We start from the raw sequence: 20,599 nt of genomic DNA, 5'->3' as shown, positions 1-20,599 counted from the left end.
TTCAAAAGTTGTATAATAATTTGACTTGATTAGATGAACGCTTCAGTGACTTAATATAATTATATGTGAATCATTTTTCATTGAAATTTCTAAAGCATTGAATTTTCTAATAATGACGATTACGATGATGGAAAATTTTTCAACAAAAAAATTATGATGCAGTATTTTTGTTCTTTGTTCTTCCATTAATGAAGCAATAATAATATCAACTTTAGTTGCTTCACTCCATAAGTTTATTGACAAATGTTCTTATCAAAATTAGATAAAAATTTTCTTTTTCACATTCATCTACAACATTGTTAATTCGGAAGCTAATATTTGAATGATTTCGTCACTCCTTTCCTTTTTACGATGATGTGTAAACGAATTTCGTGATTATGATTTTGCATATTACATTATTATAATTAATTATTACCACTTTTTATTAAAAAATTGACAATTAGGTAAAAATATTAAATAATAATTACCAGTAATAATAAATGACTAATTATTATTATTTTATTTTCATTTTATTATAATAATGAAAAATATAATAATTATTTTTTTGTTATTCTTATAAAATTATAAATATTTTTTTTAAATATTTTTTTATTATCAACGAAAATAGTAACACAAATTAAAAAGTACAATTGATACGAAAATTGACAATTTCAATTACTCCAAAATTTGTTTACATTAAAAAAGAATAATTTCCTTCCGTGAATAGAAAATTAATAAATTTTTTTTTTTATTCACGGAAGTAAATATATTGTTGATGGTAAAACCAGTAAAACAACCTTGATATTTTAAACTATTAGTAATTACATTATGTCAACGATATGGATAATAAAGAATATGTCGTAATTTAGAAAAAAATACTTTATTTATCAAAACGTATCTCTTATGTATAGTTATAATTTTTTTTCGGTAATAAAAATTTTTTTTTTTTTTGAAATTTTTTGTTTTTATATCAGAAAAACGAGGTTAAAAATTTCGGAGTATTTAGTTTACAGCCACTTTGTTGGGGGGCTACGATATTTTGACTTAATTGATAAATCTCAGCACCACGTGATATTGGACGATTTTTCATCATTTTTAATTCCTCGCCAATTTCTAAATGTTGACCCGATCTGCCAGAATCAAGCCATTTGACGTTTAATAATTTATCATCTTCACCTAATGGTGTTGGATTCCTAGAAAAATAATCATTTTTCTTTTCAATTTTCATTATTGTTTTATTATTATTATCAGCATTGTGATTATTAATGTTTTCATTAATATTATTGCTATTATTATTTTTATTTTTAACACACTTATAATATTGATAAAAATATTCAGCAATTAATAGTCGTTATCGTTATTAACAAAAATAGTTATTGTAATTTTCATTTATTAATTAATATTAATAATTAATATTTTTATTATTAATATTTATATTTTTATTATTAATATTTAATTAATATTTTTATTATTAATAATTAATTAATATTTTTATTATTAATAATTAATATAATTGAGGTAATTACCCAAATTTGGCGAAATTGGTCCACATGCGAACAATTCGCTTTCTCGTGATCGATACACGATCATTAGGATCTAGAGGTGGATTGGCCAGGGAAATGTAGAACAGGTAGGCGAAATCATCCCCGTGTGCAGTTCCTGAAGAACGATCGCAATAACCGATAAATGTCGAATAAGATTTACGCTTTCGAAACTACGATCGGGAATAATTCACGACTTCCCGTCTCTCTCTATCCTTTTGAGAATTTATTACTCTCTAGATTCACAGTATGGAATTTGTATTATAAAAAAGAGAATTTAAAAAATCATTTTTTATTCTCATGAGCATTTTTTCATCATAAATATATTTAGCATTGTTTTTCTTGCATTTTCTAAATTTTCAATTTTTCTTTGGCAATAAATAATAAATAAATACAAATAAAGTAAATGGAAAGAAAGAAATAGTAAATAAATATAAATAATGCAAATAATAAATAAATATATAAATAATGTAAATGTAAATGAAAATAATAAATAATAAACATAATAAATTTTATTTACTAATTAATTAATAATATTGTTATTAATAATTAATTAATAGTAATTAATAAAATATATTATAATTTACACTTTACAGTGATATTTATTAAAAAGAATTTTTTCTTTCCGTACGTCACAGCTTGTTTACTTTTTCAAATAAATAAATTTACAAATTAAAATATTAGTGACTAAATAGAGTAATAAATTAAAATAAATAAATTGCAAAAAATATGTTAATTAATTAATGAATTATTATATTATTATAAATTTAATAAAACCGTTTCGATTTTACATCATATTTTACTGTTATTTATAAAAAAAAATTTTTTTCCGTATTGAATTGCAGAAGTGATTAATTATTAATTATTAATTATTAATTATTAAATAAAAAATATAGAAAATATAAAAAAATAAAATAATTTCATTGAATACAGTAATTATTTTGTCTGTCCCTTTTTTTAAATACTTTCATCGAATATTATCGGGGAGGGAAAAAATTGACTACTATAAAAATAAAAAATACCATTCAAGTTGACGTGATATAAGACTTTATGTAAAGATTCTTCAGTGTCAAAAATTAAGCGATAATAATAAACTGGCACTAATTGGCTCTTTGTCAGTAGTCTTTGCTTAGTGTCAATTCCAGCCACAAACATTAAATCTGACGTCTCCTGTTTTTAAAAAATAAATATAGAACATTTATAATTATTCTTATTTGCATTAAAAAAATTTTATTTCAATTATAATATAAAATTTTTAATTGTGAAATTAATTAATTAATTAACTATAAAATTTATAATTATAATAATAATTTATAACAATTGTAGAAATATTTAAATTATAAAATTTTATTGAAAAAAAATTTTATTTATAAAATTTTATTGAAAAAAAATTTTATTTATAAAATTTTATATTATTTATTGAATAAAATTGTAATTTATAATTATTAATTTAATTTAGTTAAATTAATTTTTATAAATATTTATAATGACACAATTTTTATGAAAAATGTCTAAAAATAACCATTTTTTTCTAATTTTATCTTTTCACTAGGAAGAGAGAAAATGTAATATTCTTACGTTTACAAGAGTGCTGATAATGAGAGAACTGAAATTATTAATTTTCTTTGATTTCCTGTTCAAGTATGATTTAACTTTTGTTGGCAGTCGTCTTAAGTACTCGAGGGAGAGAAGTTCAACAATTGCTTGATTTGCTAATTGATTAATTTTGTCAACACCTAAAATTAAAAAATGAAAAAAAAAACGTTTTTACATTTTAAACTAATAATCATTAACATAATTACAATCAAATTAATAATAATAAAAATAATAGTAACAAAAAATAATAAAAATGATAATAATAATAAAAATATTAATAATAATTAATAATAATAATAATAATTAAAAAATAATTTTTTTGTTTTGATAGTAATAATATTATTTGTTTATTATTTGTGATTATTACTATTATTTGTAATAATAAAATAAATATTAAACAGAAATTGATGGTTGCTAAAAAATATAGCCCCCAAACGATGGAAATCTAATATTTTCTTAATAGATTTTTCATATATACCACTGGCAAAGTAGACTGACTCTTGGGACGTGAAACCTGTTAAGTGAGGCACCTGGTAAAAATTTCCTGTTTCATATTTTTTCAAATAGCACTCTGTCATGAATAATTCCTCCTTGGGAGCAATATTAGGATCCTCTAAAGTTGGTTTAAATGGAGGATAGATCTGAAAATTGGAAATTAGTTTAAAAAAAAAACAAAAAATATTAATTCTAAAAAAAAGAATTAATTCAGAAATCTATTTTAGAAAATTTTTTTTTCCTTCTATTTATATTGTCAATATATATTAAGAAAAAGTGGAAAATATTTTTACTGTACTGAGATGCTCGGTTTTCTCCATAATATCACTTGCTGATGTTTTGTATAAAAATTTCAATAATTCCTCTTTGTTTGACGTTTCAATGCCAAGGGATTTTCCGAGCTTAAAAGCTTGTCTTAATGCTGCCTTCGGTAAGTGAAAAGCCCATGGACAGAAAACTGATGCACTCATTGATATTGATCGATGGAATAAGTCTAAATTTTTTGGGAAAAAAGGATAAATAATAAATATTGTTAATAATAAAAATAAATGAAGAAATAATTATAATAAACAAATAATAAAAAAAATAAAGAAATAATAATAAAAAATAATTAAAAAAATAATAAAAATAAATAAAAAAATAAATAATAAAAAAATAATAAAATAAAAAATAATAAATAATAATAAAATAAAAATATAAATAATAATAAATAAATAATAAAATAAAAAATAATGAATGGAGAAGTAATAAATAAATTAATTAAATAATAGAAAAATAAACTTATTCAGACGGAAATTTGTTTCCTTAACCTCGAGACATTTCTGATAGAGAATGAAAATCGACAGAAACTCCACCGGCGCTTTGTCCGAAAATTGTTACATTTTCCGGATTTCCTCCGAATTTAATGATATTTTTCTTAACCCATTTGAGAACAAGATTCTGGTCCTTTAGACCCGCATTTCCTGTCGCATTTCGATGACCTAAGGACATAAATCCTAAAAAATGAAAATTTGATTAATTACAATTTTTTATGCAAAATAAAATTTATAATAAAAAAAAAATTATTATAAAAAACGAATAGAAATTTATTAGGCCTTATTCTATTGCTAAAAGAATTGTTAACAAACGGTGTTAACAAAAAGCAAATAATAATTGTTATAATATGTAGTAATAAATTAAGATGATGATAATAATAATAATAATTAGTAAAATAAAATAGAAGTAAAAAAAAATAATAAAAATAATAATAATTATTATTATTACAACAACAAAATAATCGTAGATAATAATAATAATATTAAATAATTATAATTAGAAATAAATAATTTAGGGAGGCTAACGGTTATTAATTAATTAGGTTCAATAATAAATAATAAAATTGCAATAAATAAAATATTGTAAGAAAAAAAAATATATATAAGATAAAATTTATTTTTGTTTGTTATAAATTTTATTGACCATATAGATTTAAAAATAGAGTGAGAAAAAAGAACTATAAACTTTATATATTATATTAATTGATATTTAGAAAAGAAAAATAAAAGAAAAGTATATAACGATTGGGAAAAAGAAGTGTTGACTCATATTCTTATATAATAATTTATTACAATTTTAATATTGTAAAGCAGGGGTAAAAAAAAGTGCGTGCAAAAAAGTTAAGGAGCGTTTCATAATAAGTTATTTTCTACATTTTCGCAATTGAAAGCCTCGAGATTTAATTCATTTTAACTTGAAGGTCTTACCGAATGGACCTAGACGATAATTGAAGGTAACCAGGACGATGCCTTCCTGAACTATGAAATCTGGTCCATAGAGAGAACTATTCCCGTAGCCTGCACGAAATGATCCACCATAAATCCATACCATCACTGGTTTAAGTTCCATATTTACTTTTGTTAAATTTATCTAGAAAAAAAGAGAAACAATTTTTTTTGAAAAAAAAATCCGAAGTAATTTTTTCAATTTTGGTAAAATTTACGTTTCTCCAAAGAAAGTATTTAATATTTATTATATTTTTTTATTTACATTTATTCGTTATATTACTATTTCTGATTTATTTGAAATATTTTTCTAAAAGTTTTTTTCTAATTTAAAATTTTTTCTTAATTTCAAAATTTTTTTCTGTTTTGAAATTGTTTCTCAATTTCTAACTTTATTTTCTAATTTGAAATTCTTTTTTAATTTCTAAATTTTCTGTAAAATTTCGAGGCCTTGGATTTAGGAGACTATTTATACTTTTTGAAAATTTTTTCTATTTTCTATTTTTCTCTGTTCTATAACTATTTAGCAACTATTTTTATAAATAAGTTATTTATGACACTTATTTTTGTAAATATCACAAACATTTTATGAAACTTTTGATACTATTTTTTATTTCTAAATATAGCCTAAGGCCTGAATTTCTTCAAAGTATAAATAATAAATAAATTATAAATAAATTTAATTAAATTAAAAAACAAAAAGAATAATTGTATTACATAAAACGAAGAAAAACTGAAGAATTAAATGCACGATGGAGTAAAGAACTATAATAAATAAGTGAGAGACATAAAATTTTTAATGAAATCGAAAATAAACAGAATAATAATTAAAAAATATTGTTTCGTTGCGTAAAAAAAATTTACTTTCTTGTTAACGGGGAAATAATATTTTTTTATTTGTTTTTAACACAGGTGAAATAAAAATTTTCATATGTTTGTTGTGTGTACAGTTATAAAATTATAAAAATTCTATAAATAGTTGTAGGTTATAAATAATTTTTTTTTTTCAAGTCTTACGTGTGGTGAGTAAACATTCAGATATAGACAATCCTCTCTGCCTGTTAAATTCCTATAAACAAAATCAACTTGAACGCAATTGCTTCCTTCTTCGGTTGTTAATAAAAGTTCCGACCATGATTTCTTTTCAATTGGAGGCTATTGAAATATCGAAAAAACAAAATCGTGACATTATTGTTCATAATTAATATAAATAATATCGTTTTGTTTCAATTATTGTTGTTATAATTATTATTAATTAATAATTATAATATTATTAATATTATTATTAATTTAATTAATTAATTATTTTATTAAAAACTTGAAAATTGAAATAAATCAGGGTTGCCACAGGTCAGGGAATTCAGGGAAAAGTCAGGGAAAATAAAATTGGTCAGGGAAATTAGGGAAAAGTCAGGGATTTTTAGTAAAAGTACTGGAAAAAATTGAATTTTGGAAAGGTTACAAACGATTACCGAAATACAATTATTTTCAAATATTATAGAAATCCTTCGAAGAATTTCAATTATGTTCAAAATTTTTTTTAAAAATTCTCGTCAAAATTTCAATTATCTTTATAAATATAATAAAATTCTTCTTCGAAATTCAATTAGGGGAGAGTGGGGCAAAATGGGGTAGGCGGGTCAAATGGGGTACCTCTGTTTTTCCATGATAGATACTTTTAATTTTTTTTTCCTCGACATATATCATTCATGTTGATAAGAAACTGTTATTAATTATGAAGACACTCCAAAGAAAATTTTTTTTTGAAAGTTATACAACTTTTAAGTTTTAAGCAAAAAAAATATGAATTTTTTTCAAAATTAAAGTGCTCTCCAAACTTTTTGGGATAATGCATTTAATTTGGCAAGTGTGGGATCTTTTTCAGTACTTATTCTAGAGTTATTTCCAATAGAATAGATTGTTTAATTGTTTACAATAACTTGTAAACATTGCATTTTGTTTTAATATGCAGTGTGGGGCAGAATGGGGTACCTAAGTGTGGGGCATGCCGGAAGCTACGCCGTTTTATTAAAACTATTTAAAAACATTATATTATGCATATTTAAAGGTTTCCTGCAGAAGAATCGATATTTTTGCTTCGAGACATTTATACTATCGATGTTTCATTATCGATATATCAATATTTTGCAATATCCATGTTTTTTTTGTTAAATTCTAATAAATATTACTTGTTTTTTCATAGTAATAAAGAATCCTACTTTTTGTTTGTATTTATAATCTCATACAACAAGAATTTAATGAATTTTGAAAAAATACTCAATGTTTTGTATAGTTATTTGATGCCACCCCATTTTGCCCCACGGGTGGGGCAAAATGGGATTTTAGCACTTTCTTAGAAAATACGATATAAGTTCTTTCAAAAATTTTTTTCTCCGCTATAATCATAATTTCCTCAAAGCTAAGTGTACAAAGAAGAATTCTGAAATTTAGCTGAATCGATTTATTCGTTTGGTTCTCTGTAAACAGCCAATTTCAAAAAGGTACCCCATTTTGCCCCACTCTCCCCTATTTAAAAAAATTTTAATGAAATTCTTAGCAAACTTTCAAAGGAATTCAATTATTTACAGAATTTTTAATAAATTTCTTTGAAATAATTCAATTACTTTCATAAGTAATAAAATTTTCACAGAAATTCAATTATTTAAAATAAAAAATTTCATAAATTTTTTTGAAAAATATCAAGTATTTAAAAAGATTTTTATAAAATTCACCACAAGAATTCAATTAATTAAAAAAAATTTAACAAAGTTCTTTTCAAGAAATTATGAAAATAATTCAAATTTTTCCAAGAATTTTATTAAAATTTTTCTAAAATATTTGAATTTTGGAGAAGAATTTTATTATTTATAAAGATTCTAGAAATTTTGATAAAAAATTTTGTTTTAAATTTTAAACATAATTGAATTTTTGCGAAGAATTTTATTCAATTATTTTTATGAACTTGAATAAAATTCGTTGCAATAATTCAATTATTTATATAAATAATAAAAATTCTTCACAGAAATAATTTTTTTTTATAAACTTGAATAAAATTCGTTGGAAGAATTCAATTATTTATATAAAAAATCTTCACCAAAATTCAATTTTTTTTTATAAACTTGAATGAAATTCGTTGGAAGAATTAAATTATTTTCAAAAGTCATAGAATTCTTCGAAAAAATTCAATTATGTTTAAAAATTAAAAAAAAAATGTTGGTATTTTAATAAAATTCTTGGGAAAATTTAAATTATTTTCATAAATAATAAACCTCATCGCAATATTTTAATTATTTTTCATACAATTTTAATCGAATTCCTCGATAAATGTAATTATTCTAAATTTTTTTTTTAAATTTGTCAAAAGAATTTAATTATTTAAAAATTTGTTGATAAAATTCTTTATGAGAATTCAATTTTAACAAACATTCAATTATTCAATAAATTATTTATTTTTTAATTTAAATAATTGAATTCTTCTAGAATTTTCTAATAAAAATTGATTTAAAAATGAATTACCGAAAATTGGATTTATTATTTATGAAAATAATTGAATTCTTGCAACGAATTTTATTTCATTATTTTTAAATAATTGATTTTTTTGAGAAATTTTACTACCTACTTATTTTTTTTAAATATTATCAATAATCATTTTTTTATAATTGACATTATAATTGAAATTATTATTGAAAAAATGCAAGGAATTTGACTTAATTTAATTTTTTCTTTGATTTGATTTCTTTAATTTAAAAAATAATATTTTTCAATAAAATAAAAATAAAAATTTGTATTTTTTTGTAACTAAAACAAAAATAGAATGAAAACTAAACTAAAATATTAACAACAATATTGGCGTTTATTTAAACGTTCAAACTTTAGGGAGATAATTAATTATTATATTACCTATTAATTATTATTATCTTATTAATTATTATAGTATTATTATAATTAATTTATATAAATATTATGTTTCATTATATTTATAAAATCATAAAAATTTTACTTGAGAAAATTATAAAAAATTCTTTAAATTCCTAAATATTTAGAATTATATTTAAAACAACGAAAGTGTTTGTTATTTTTTGTAAAAATTGCAATTGTTTCAAGTAAAAAATTTTTTTTGTTAAAATTTTGGCAAATTTTCTTTTTTTTTTGCAAAATTAAAAATTTTTTTTATGTCTATTGTTAACGTACTCTAAATCTGTTATATCCAAGTGGTGCCTCTGCATATGGAATTCCTTTGAATGATGAATATCTGACAGAATCCGTAATAGTTGTTAAAATTTCTCCTCGAACTGGTCCGTTTGTTGTTTCGACAATATCTGATAATTCACCATTAGTAAGACCGAAAACTAGTGTCAAAAGATACGCAAATTTGACCATTTTATTTACAAATAAGTTACCTAAAAGAGAAGAACAAATTTTTTTGCGAATAAAAATTTTCTTATAAAAAATTAAAAATTATCCCTATTATTAGAATTGTTTAATTAGTTTCTGTTAATTCTAATTAAAAATTATTTTTTTTATTTTATTATTTATTTATTAACTTATTTATTTAATTAATTATTTCTTTTTCTATTAAATTTTGTTTATTTGTTACATTAATTATTTGTTTTATTTTTTATTAACTTGTGTATTTGTTTAATTAATTATTTTCTTATTTATTTAACTATTTTTTTAATTGTTTTTTTATTTACATTTTTATTTTTTTTTTTTCTTAATTAATTTATTTATTTAAGGAATATACTGACTTACAAAAATTTAAATAAACCAAAATTGTTATTAAAAAAAAATTTGCAACACATTTTTTTTACTTACAAAAATTTGAATAAACCAAAAAATTGTTAGTACCAAAGAAAGTTTGAAAAAACTTTTTTGTTCCGGAATGAAAGAAACGAAAGTTCTGTTTAGAAATTTATACCTTGTAGAAATAAATTTGCACGCGATGATTTTTGCAGAAGATGTTAAACTGATTTAAACACGAATATTCAATTTATTCTCTCGTTCAAAAATGGAAGGAACATTAGCACACGATATTTGAAATTCGGTCAAGAATAATGTACTTAATGGATTCACGTAAGACTATAAAAATATACTCGGTGTCTGATAAGTTCCACCATAAAATAAATACATAAATAAAATAATTACCAATAATAAATATTGCTCTAGAAAAATGAAAAAAAAAATAGTGAATATTTCTTTTTCTTTTACAAATTTTTCTTATTGTCACAATGTATAAACGTGAAGATGATATGGAAAAGTACTTAACATTTTTTTTTCTAGATCTTTTTATTTTTTTTTGTTGAGAATATAAAAAAATGGATTATCATTTTTTTTTATTTTCTGCACTTTTACTTGTTTACACTTTACTGCTTCTCTCATATTTTTTTTCTCGTAAAAAAAATGCAAAGGAAACTATATTGTCACTCGATAAGACAAGTTGTATAAATCAATGCGGTTAAAAGAGTGAAGAGCGGAGGAAAAAAAAATGAAATTTGCAAAATAACATTGTTTTTAAGTAGAGGGAAAATATTTTTTTCTTTTTTATTGACTTTTTCTTTTCGAAGGAAATTTATTCTTGACATTATTTCGAGGTTCAACAAGTCTTCTGTATTATTCTAAATCAACAGTTTTTCGTATTAATAAATACAGTAAAAATTTTGTTGAATTATAAAAAAATATTTTTTTTATTTCTTTTTTTATTTGTTTACTTTATTTATTTATTTACTTTATTTATTTTATTTAATTTCCTTCTTTATTTTATTTATTTACTTTATTTATTTTATTTACTTTCTCTCTTTATTTTATTTATTTGCTTTATTTATTTATTTTATTTATTTATTAATTTTTTGTGATTTTTTTAAAACCAAAATTAAAAAAAGTATTTTTAAATTTTCCATGTGGAAATAAAATTTGTCTTATTTAAATAATTGACTTTTTCTCCCCCGTGTTTTATTAGATTGTAAATTGAACATTGTTTTTAATTAAATTTTTCATCTGTACGAAAATGAAATCAATTTTTCGAATTTACTGTCAGTGGAGAGTTACACACGTATCATTTGAAATCCTTTTAATTGCTTTAAATTCGTTCCGGAAGTAATAGCTTCATCCATGACAGTAAATCAATAATATTGACAGGTAAAGTGACAGGTGAAATTAATTTTTATATAAAATAAATTTTGTTGAAAAAAATTATATTTTTCGTAACGCACTACACTGGCAAAACGTTTAATCTAATTATTTAAAAAAAAATTAAAAGTTATTACTTTGACAGTAGTTTTTTTTTTCTTTAGCTTAAAAGAAAATTTGAAATAATTTGAAAAGTAGAAAATATAATTTTTTGAATAAAGAGAGAGAGAGAGAGAATATTTAAAAAAAAATGTGAAAACTGACCAACCTGGTAAATTTTTTTTTCCAAACTTGTTGATTTTTTTTGCCCCTATTTTTCCATGGTCGATGTGTTGCTTTCAAGGAATCGGTTGAAAATAATTTCAAATAATTCTATTTCTTGATTCAGAGTCGAGATTTGAATACGAGTTATCCGTTAGATAACGTGAGCCGGTTTCTTCTGATGATCCTGATTTCATATTAGAATATGTAATTTTACATCATTGAACCGTAGTAAATTTCGAAAATTACCTATATATAGTTGGAGTAGATGACAATAATTTTAAGTTTTTTTTTTTTTTTGCTATTTCGCAAAATAAAAAAAAATATTTCGTAAAACGATTTCTTTCTTTTTTATCTATTTTTTATATTCAAAATATTTTGCAAAATTTTATTAAAATTTTACTGCTCCAATTTGGTTTTTTAATAAATTCTCTTTAAATTTGAAATAAAATAAAATAAAATAAAATTTGAAATATATTGAAGTGAATTGAAATAAAAAAATTAAATTAAATTAAAATAATTTTCAAAAAATAAGTTTAATTAAATATTTATTTTTTTCGAAATTAAAATTAAAAAAAACTTAATTAAACAATTAATTAATTTTTATGATTCTAATTCAGTCGCTTTCTTGAGATCAGAAAAAAAATTATATTAGTGACTTTGAAAAGTTTATTAAAATAATTAATTAATTGGATTAATGGTTATTAATTAAATTAATTAATTAATTGAATTAATAATGTTAATTAAATTTAATTAAATTAATGATATTAATTTCAAACATTTTCTTGAGATTTTAGAAGAAGTGAATTACAAAAGCGTCTTTGAAAAGTTTATCTTTTCAAATGGAACATTTTTGTAAAACTCATGAATTTAGAGGAAAATTTAAAAAAATTTTTTTAATTACAAATTGCAGAGGGTGAATTCGATGAAAAGTTGTTGGTATTGGAGCGGATATACAAGCTAAGAGCACAGCATCGAGTGCTAATACGTGACCAACTCTATAGACGAGGTCTGTAACCCTCATTCGGTAAAGTACGCAGATACTCCACTTTTATATTTTCCACACACGGAAAATATTCCCCAATACACGTGTGATGATTAAATTAATTCAAATTTATTACTTCAGTTAATAATAAAAAATAATAAAAAAAATAATAAAGAAATAAAAGGGAATTTACAAATAATATTGTTAAAATGAATAAGAAAAAGGATTTGAATATATTTTACGTCAATTAGTTACTATTAAAAATAGATAAAAATAGGTAAATAAAAATTTTATAATGAAAATTTATTACTAAAATTTAAAATAAAAATTTATTGCTAAAATTTATAATAAAAATTTACTAATAAAATTTATAATAAAGACTTATTGTTGATAATAAAAAAATTTATAACGAAAATTTATTACTTAAATTCTAAATAAAAATTAATTTCCAAAATTTATAATAAATTTATAAATTAAATAAATCAAATTAAATTTATAACAAAAATTTATTGCTAAAATTCTTTAAAAAAAGTGCTGCTAAAATTTATAATAAAGACTTATTGCTAAAATTTATAACAAAAAATTTATTGCTAAAATTCTTAAAAAAAACTAATTGACAAAATTGATAAAATATTTTTTGCTAAACTATATTGCTAATATTCTTAATAAAAAATTATTGCTAAAATTTATAAAATAGATTTATTGCTAAAATTTAATTTTAATTTCTGTTGTCAAAAAATAAATAAATAAAAAAAAAAAGAAAAAAGATTTTCTTGGAGCCAAGGAATAGGAGTATTTTGGGAAATTTGTAAATTGTTTTCTCCTTATTTAATATAATGAGAGATTAAAACACAAATATGGTGAATACATTTTTTCTACGTTTCTATTTATTATGAAAATATAATACAAAACATCCTATGTTGTATTACATAGATAACAATGCTCAATTAACTTTTTTTTCTCATCTTTTGTCGTAACATTACCATATCCAACATTATCAGAAATATGTCGAGATTGGTAAAGTGTTTTTTTTTTTATTTTTATTTTTAGTTTTTTTTATTCTCTTCTTTTTTTTGGAGGAAAGGCCCGATATACAATCAGAGAGATAGATCATTCGACAAGATATACAGAGACAGAAAATCAAAAATTACAAAAACATTTTTTTTTCATAGAGTGTTAAGTAAATTATTGTTTCGTTTTTTTTTTTGTTAACCTTTCACACAAAAACATTTCATTTTTTTTATTGGTGTTTTATAAGTGACAAAAAAGCATTCGCAATAATAAAAAGAAAAAAAGAAAATTATTATTTTGCTTTTTTCATCATTTTTTTTTCTTTTTCAAAATTCTTATTTTCTTTCTGCGTAATGTCTTCATACAATGGAGTTTTGTATTAGTTCTAGTTTTAAAAATTAATACAAACGTATGTAAATATCGTTAGTAATAAATGAATTTCTCGTTAGTGAGAAATAGAAGCTTAAATTTAATCATCTAGCGTCACTAACAAATTTTTTTTTTATTTTCACACCGTGCTACAAAGTACGTCTTCTACTTTTTCTTTTCAAAATGGCGCTCAACACAATTTGACGAACGATCGGAATTTTTTTTTTGGAAATAAATTCGTCGACGAATGATTGGAATTTTTTTCTTAATTATTTTAAATAGATTAATAAATTTGAGTTTATTTATTTTAAGCACAGAAAGAAAAAAAAAATTACTGGTGTACAATTATTTATTGACTAATTATTGCTTAATTATTTTAATCAACAAATTATTGCAAAAAATTATTTCTTGTTTAACTGATTAATTAGTTCATTTATTAATTAAGAAGTAGATAATTTATGTAATAGACTGATATTAAATTCATTAATTAGTGGATTAATTAATTAGTAGAATAATTAATTAGTGGATTAATTAATTAGTAGAATAATTAATTAGTGGATTAATTAATTAGTCGATTAATTAATTAATTAGTGCAATAATTAATTAGTGGATTAATTAATTAGTAGAATAATTAATTAGTGGATTAATAGCTTAGTGGAATAAATAATTAATGGATTAATAGCTTAGTAGAATAATTAATTAATGGATTAATTAATTAGTAGAATAATTAATTAGTGGATTAATTAATTAGTAGAATAATTAATTAGTGGATTAATTAAGTAGTAGTTTATTTAAATACTAGAATAAATAAATAAATTATTAGACTAATTAACTAATAGACTATTTAACTAGAAGACAAATTTACTAGTAGACTAATTAGCCATCGAACTAATTAACTAGTAATCTACTTAACCAGTTAACTACTTAACTAGTAGACTAATTAACCAGTAGACTAATTACCTAGTAGACTAATTAACCAGTTAACTACTTAACTAGTAGACTAATTAACCAGTAGACTAATTGCCTAGTAGACTAATTAACCAGCTGTCTAATTGACTACTCGACTAATGAACTAAAAAACTATTTAACCAAAAGACTAATTAACTAGTACTTTAATTAATTGAATAGTAAATTAACCAAATTTTCCATTAATTAACCAGTTGATTAATGAATTAAATAGTTCATTAACTAATGAAACATATAGTTATTAAATTAATTGTCTCTTCTTAATTGTTAAAATTGCAATTATTATTTTTATTAGTTCGTAATCGTAATTATCGATTTGTGAGTGATAATTAATTTTGTGATGATAATTATAAATTAGTCAAAATAGATGAAAAATTATTTTGTGACTGTGAATATATTATCGATTAACTGTTACGTAATTGAGTGTGATTGTAATGTTCAATTCACCGTTTTAATTGTCTGCGGTTGTTTAATTATCATTTTTCCAGTTGCAATTAATACTCTACAGTTTTATAATTATCTTCGATTGTAATTATTGTAATTTCACATTTTACAATAGTTGACAAAACAAAACACTTGTCAACAACTTCAACATCCTTGAATGGAAAGTTGCGAAAATTAATTTCCTGCACACTGATCAATATCAATTGTCGATTAATGTTACTCGCATTGGTAATTTTGTAATCAGTACTAATTAGTAAAATTAGTAATAATAATAATAATTAGTAAAACTAACAATAATTATTAAAACATTAATCAATAATAATTATTAATGTTAATATTAGTAGTAGTTATTAATAGTAATATTAATATTAATAATAATTATTAATATTAATTAGTAGTAATTACTAATAGTTAAAGATAATGATTGGTAGTAATTAATAATAATTAACAATAATTAGCAACATTGTATAATAATTAAATTTTAATTTCATTTAACTTAATACGGAGTGAGTTTCATAAAAAAATGAGAATGTAAAAATTTTCCGATCGTTGGTCGCATTGAGTTTTGAGCGTAAAATTGAAAGAACCTAATCATTAGCACTCTACTTTTTTTTTATTTAGTCTATATGTATATCACTACCTTTTAGGCGAAATCTGTGCAGCTCGGACCTTCTTTTTTCTTCTTTTGCACTCTCTCATATACTTTTATGATTATTTTCTCTCTCTCGTTCTCTCTCTCTCTCTCTCTCATTTTCTCAGTCCTTTTTTTTGAGCAAGATCGAATTTAAATAATTTTTCATTTCTACATAATTAGAAAAAAAAAAAAAAAAATTGAAAGTATCGAGAAAAGAAAGGAAATATTGAAAAAAAGTCCGAGCCGAAGACAGAAGTCGTACATAGGCATTAATAGTTATCTAGTGTTCTCTACGTAAATGCTAAGTACATTTTCAGTTAGCACTACGGTTAGAATAAGTTTTAATAACAATATAAGTTGTGTATTCTTTCACAAAATATGACTTTTTGAATTTTATTTTTTTTCTGGAAATTTTTTTTACCTTTATTCATTTTTAATTTTGTGAATTAATTTTTTTCCAATTCGAATTTTAATTTTTATTCAATTTATTTTTTACCAATCAAATTTTTATTTTTTCAATTATTTTTTACCAATTGTTTGAATTTTTTTTTTTTACTTTACGATGTTTGTTGTTTGCTTTTTCCGACTTTTTGGGTTTTATTTTCTTTCCGTTTGAATTGAAGAAATAATTTTTCTTACGATTTACTTTTAAAAATTTTATAGACTGTTTTTTTTTATCTCTTTCGTTCCTAAAACGAAAGAAATAAATTTTTTTAGTTTAGTTTTTAATTTTTTTTTTATAAATTAAATTTTGTAATTATAATATTCATAAGGTCATATTTTCTGAGTAGGAAAGTCGGCATAATTTTTTTTTTACAATATGCGTCAATCCCAAAGACGTACACACCCACGATGGAGAAAAGTGTTTTTGGTATTAGAAACTAATCTCGAGAAGTATCACATTATTATACATTGAGAGAGAAATTCGCAGACTGATCGTCAGTCATTATTATAGAGTTTTGAGTAAAACAACGTTTTTATTTACATGTCAGGAAAAATTCGATGTATATGTTATTTTTCTTTTTTCTTTTTCTTTTTTATTGATACTGGTGGAGGTGATGGTGGTGAAAAATGTTGTTTTATTTCCAACGTCTCTGGGACTTGATGTAATATTATTTATATATATTTTTTATGTAACATGTGTGTAATAGAAGCTTGAAAGCTTGTGTGTAATTGGAAAATCTTGTACTAGGTTTTTCATTTAATTTTTAATGCTTGATTACCTTTTTTTTTTCTTTTGAATTAATTAAATTAAATTTTTTTTTCGAATTAAAATTTTTGTTTTAAATTATAAGAATGAAATTTGTTTTAGTATTATTTAAATTCTGTTTTTTTTAGAATTATTTAAATTCAGTTTTTTTAGAATTATTTAAATTAAATTTTTTAAATTACATTTTTTAAAGTTTAAAATTAAACTTTTTTTTTTAATCTTTTTTCGTTTACTTTTTTCTGCATTAATTTGTTTCTTTGTATTTAAATTCTATATTTGCTCTTTTTTTTCGTATTGCTTCGATGCGGTAGCATAGCCCTACTTAGTCATGCAGAATATTCTTACCTTTTTTTTTTTGTTTTTTATTAAACCCCTTAACTATTTTTTATTTATATAAATACGAGTTTTCTATGTGTTTTGTCTTCTTTTTATTTTTTTTTTTAAATTCACGATCGCATTCTACTTTTGCAATTATTCAAAAATCGATCATATATATTATAGTAGTTGTCATTTTTGCTAAAATACAATTCAAAAATGCTTTTTTATTTTCTTATATAAACTAATAAGTCGCAAGTAGGGACGATCTCTTGAAATGAAAAAAATGTGGGAAAATTTTCTACTTGTTACGTTTTGTTTTTTGTTTCATTTTTACTCTTATTCTTTTCTATTTTTTTGCTTTTTGTCATCGAAGATAAAATTTTAATTGAAATTTTCAATCTTATTTTTGTTATATTTGCGTGAAAAATTATTAAAAATATATTTTTTTATTAATTAAATAAAAAATTTAAAAATTATTTAATTTAATTAATTTGAAAAATAGAAATAGAATAGAAAGAATAAAAAAAAAGTAAAAAAGAGAAAAGACGAGTTTCCCAAATTTTTTTCACTGTAGGAATAATAATAGTAAATGTTTCATCTACCCGTTAATGTTCGTGTACAATATATACGCATATAAATTTTTTAAATGTTAAGTAATGAATAATTTTTTTTTACCATTTTTCATAAATTTATATAATTATATATTATACACTCAAATCGATTTCTCGTTTAATATCATTTTTTGTTTCATATTTATTAAAGTATTTTCTATAAATATAGTTAACTTCGCAATTTTTTGTCTGCATTCGTGTTTGCTTGTGTGTGTATATATAAATATACAAATAATAAATATAAATATTTATTTATATATACACATTTTATTTAAATGTTGAGTAAAAGCTAGAAAATATGGATACGATTTTTTTTGTTTCTTTTTTTAATGGTTTTTTTCTCATTTGTTTCACTCTTCTTCTTTTTTTTTTTTAATAATATTTTTTTATGTTATAATTTCCTCAAATCTAAGAGACGATAAATGTTTGTTCCTCAGCTCAAAACTACAAAACAATAAAGTTATGTTAAATTACGGGAAGCGTAAATACTCGTAACTCTACATATCTTTATGTCTTCGGACTTTATGGGCCTTATCTTAATATTTTTTTTTAATATTAATGGTAATAATTATAATAATAATTAATTACGTAAATTAATTAACTTTATCGCGAAAATTCGACTTATTTTTTGAGACTTGTATAAGCAACAATGATGATCTATTTATAATAATTTTAATTTTTTACTGTATTTGGAATTTTCTTTTTATTCGTTTATTTCATTTATTTCATTTATTTCTTTTTGTGATGATTTTAAGTTTCTTTAGTTTTTCGATGTTTTTTTTTTATTCAGAAACAATATTCTGTAAATACCAGTTTGGGATGGATTTTCTTGGGGTATCACGAGAAGTGTTAATTTTGTTTGACACTTTTCTGAAAAAGAAATTTCTCTTCTCTTATTTTTGAAAAAAAATTTCTTTTGGATTTTGCGTTGAAAATAATTAATTAATTAGATTTTAATTAGTTATATTTAATTTATTTAACTAATTAAATTTAATTAATTCAATTAATTCAATTAATTCAATTAATTATTCCAATTTGTTTAGTTAATTAAATTCGATTTTTAATTAATTTAATTTATTTAATTAATTGAATTCGATTCAATTAATTTTTTATTCGATTTTTAAGTAATTCGACTTATTTAATTAATTAAATTCGATTCATTTAATTTTTGATTCGATTTAATTCGATTTTTAAGTAATTCGACTTATTCAATTAATTAAATTCGATTAATTTAATTTTTAATTCGATCTAACTCGATTTTTAATGAATTTTATTAATTTAATTAATTAAGAAAATCATTTTTTCAATAATTGTGAATTGAAATATTTATCTTGATCAGAAAAAGTGGTTTGATTTTTTTTTTAAATTGATATTTCCCTCGAGATGTTGACTCTTAATGTTTATTATTTGCTTCTGTTTCGTTGCTCGAAATTTTCGTCATGTATAACTTTGTCCCGTGTAATTGCTTCGAACTGATAATTGACACTGGATCATGGAATGACATGTTAGGCTTCTATATAATTATTGAGAATAATATTGAAATGTAGGCACTTTTGTACAAATTTTCATGAATTTTTTTTCTTCTTCTTCAAGCATTCTCGAACGAAAGAAAAATATATTTTTTTAAATCTAATTATTCAATTTTTAATCGAATTAATTAATTATTAATTAATTAATTTAATTCCGAATCTAATTATTTATTCTCTACAAGAAAAAGTTTTTCTATAGAATTTTTCACCATTTGGAATTTGGAGAAATTTTTTTTTTCTTTTCAAGAAATTTACGTTCATTCGAAAAAACGTACTTTTTGTAAAGAAACTTTTCTTTTCGAAAAAGAATTTTCCTTTTTGTTTATTTTATTATTCTTTTTTATTTTAGTTCTTTTTTATTTTAGTTTTCTTTTAATTTTAGTTTTCTTTTTATTTTAGTTTTCTTTTTATTTTAGTATTCTTTTAATTTTAGTTTTCTTTTTATTTTAGTATTCTTTTTTATTTTAGTATTCTTTTTTATTTTAGTATTCTTTTCTCAATTTTGGTATTCGTTTTTATTTATTTTTTTTATTCCCTTTTTGAAAGAAATTTTCTATTTCAATAAAAAGAAAAATTGAATTCCTCTTTGTAAATAAATAAATAAATTCCTGTTTTAAATTTTTTCCCCTATAAGAGAAAAATATAATTTTTTTCATAGAAATTGATATTTTTTTAAAAGAAGAAAATTTCTTCTTTCCCTCGAGAACATTCTTTTCCTTTTCAAATTTCTAATACGAAATTTTGTTTTCCATTCAATGAAAATT

At 21.1% G+C, this 20,599-nt stretch overlaps 1 protein-coding gene and 1 long non-coding RNA gene across 5 annotated transcripts in view; one reads left to right on the top strand and one right to left on the bottom strand.

Annotated features, from left to right (window-relative positions):
* Positions 1–20,599, top strand: part of LOC122506916 — an 87,887-nt gene that overhangs the window by 20,485 nt on the left and 46,803 nt on the right. The gene's annotated exons all lie outside the window — the stretch shown is intronic.
* On the bottom strand, positions 841–11,892 carry LOC122506843 (venom carboxylesterase-6-like). Of its 4 annotated transcripts, none has more exons than XM_043619225.1 (11): positions 11,766–11,892; positions 9,563–9,771; positions 6,389–6,526; positions 5,354–5,516; positions 4,421–4,606; positions 3,905–4,104; positions 3,595–3,757; positions 3,099–3,256; positions 2,543–2,690; positions 1,506–1,638; positions 841–1,172 (listed from the first exon to the last, which is right to left on the bottom strand). In XM_043619225.1, the coding sequence occupies exons 2-11, from the start codon at positions 9,749–9,751 to the stop codon at positions 950–952; spliced, it is 1,701 nt and encodes a 566-aa protein (XP_043475160.1). In that variant the 5' UTR covers positions 9,752–9,771; positions 11,766–11,892; the 3' UTR covers positions 841–949. The 4 variants fall into 4 exon arrangements, with proteins under 4 accessions (XP_043475160.1, XP_043475170.1, XP_043475151.1 ...); XM_043619235.1 differs by having other exon boundaries at positions 9,563–9,720; positions 11,766–11,815; XM_043619216.1 differs by lacking the exon at positions 11,766–11,892 and adding an exon at positions 10,187–10,449.

Source organism: Leptopilina heterotoma, unplaced genomic scaffold, assembly GCF_015476425.1.
Source record: "Leptopilina heterotoma isolate Lh14 unplaced genomic scaffold, ASM1547642v1 Lhet_114, whole genome shotgun sequence".
Lineage (NCBI taxonomy): Eukaryota > Metazoa > Arthropoda > Insecta > Hymenoptera > Figitidae > Leptopilina > Leptopilina heterotoma.
This window is presented reverse-complemented; position numbering and strand designations above follow the sequence as displayed.

What these genes read in the sequence shown, in the direction of transcription:
- LOC122506843 (XM_043619225.1), bottom strand. Translation starts at nt 9,751, where the DNA reads ATGGTCAAATTTGCGTATCTTTTGACACTAGTTTTCGGTCTTACTAAT. An exon ending in GTCAGTCTACTTTGCCAGTG is followed by an intron (nt 3,257 to 3,594) that starts GTATATATGAAA and finishes TTTTAATTTTAG; the next exon opens with GTGTTGACAAAATTAATCAA. An exon ending in TTATCAGCACTCTTGTAAAC is followed by an intron (nt 2,691 to 3,098) that starts GTAAGAATATTA and finishes TTTTAAAAACAG; the next exon opens with GAGACGTCAGATTTAATGTT.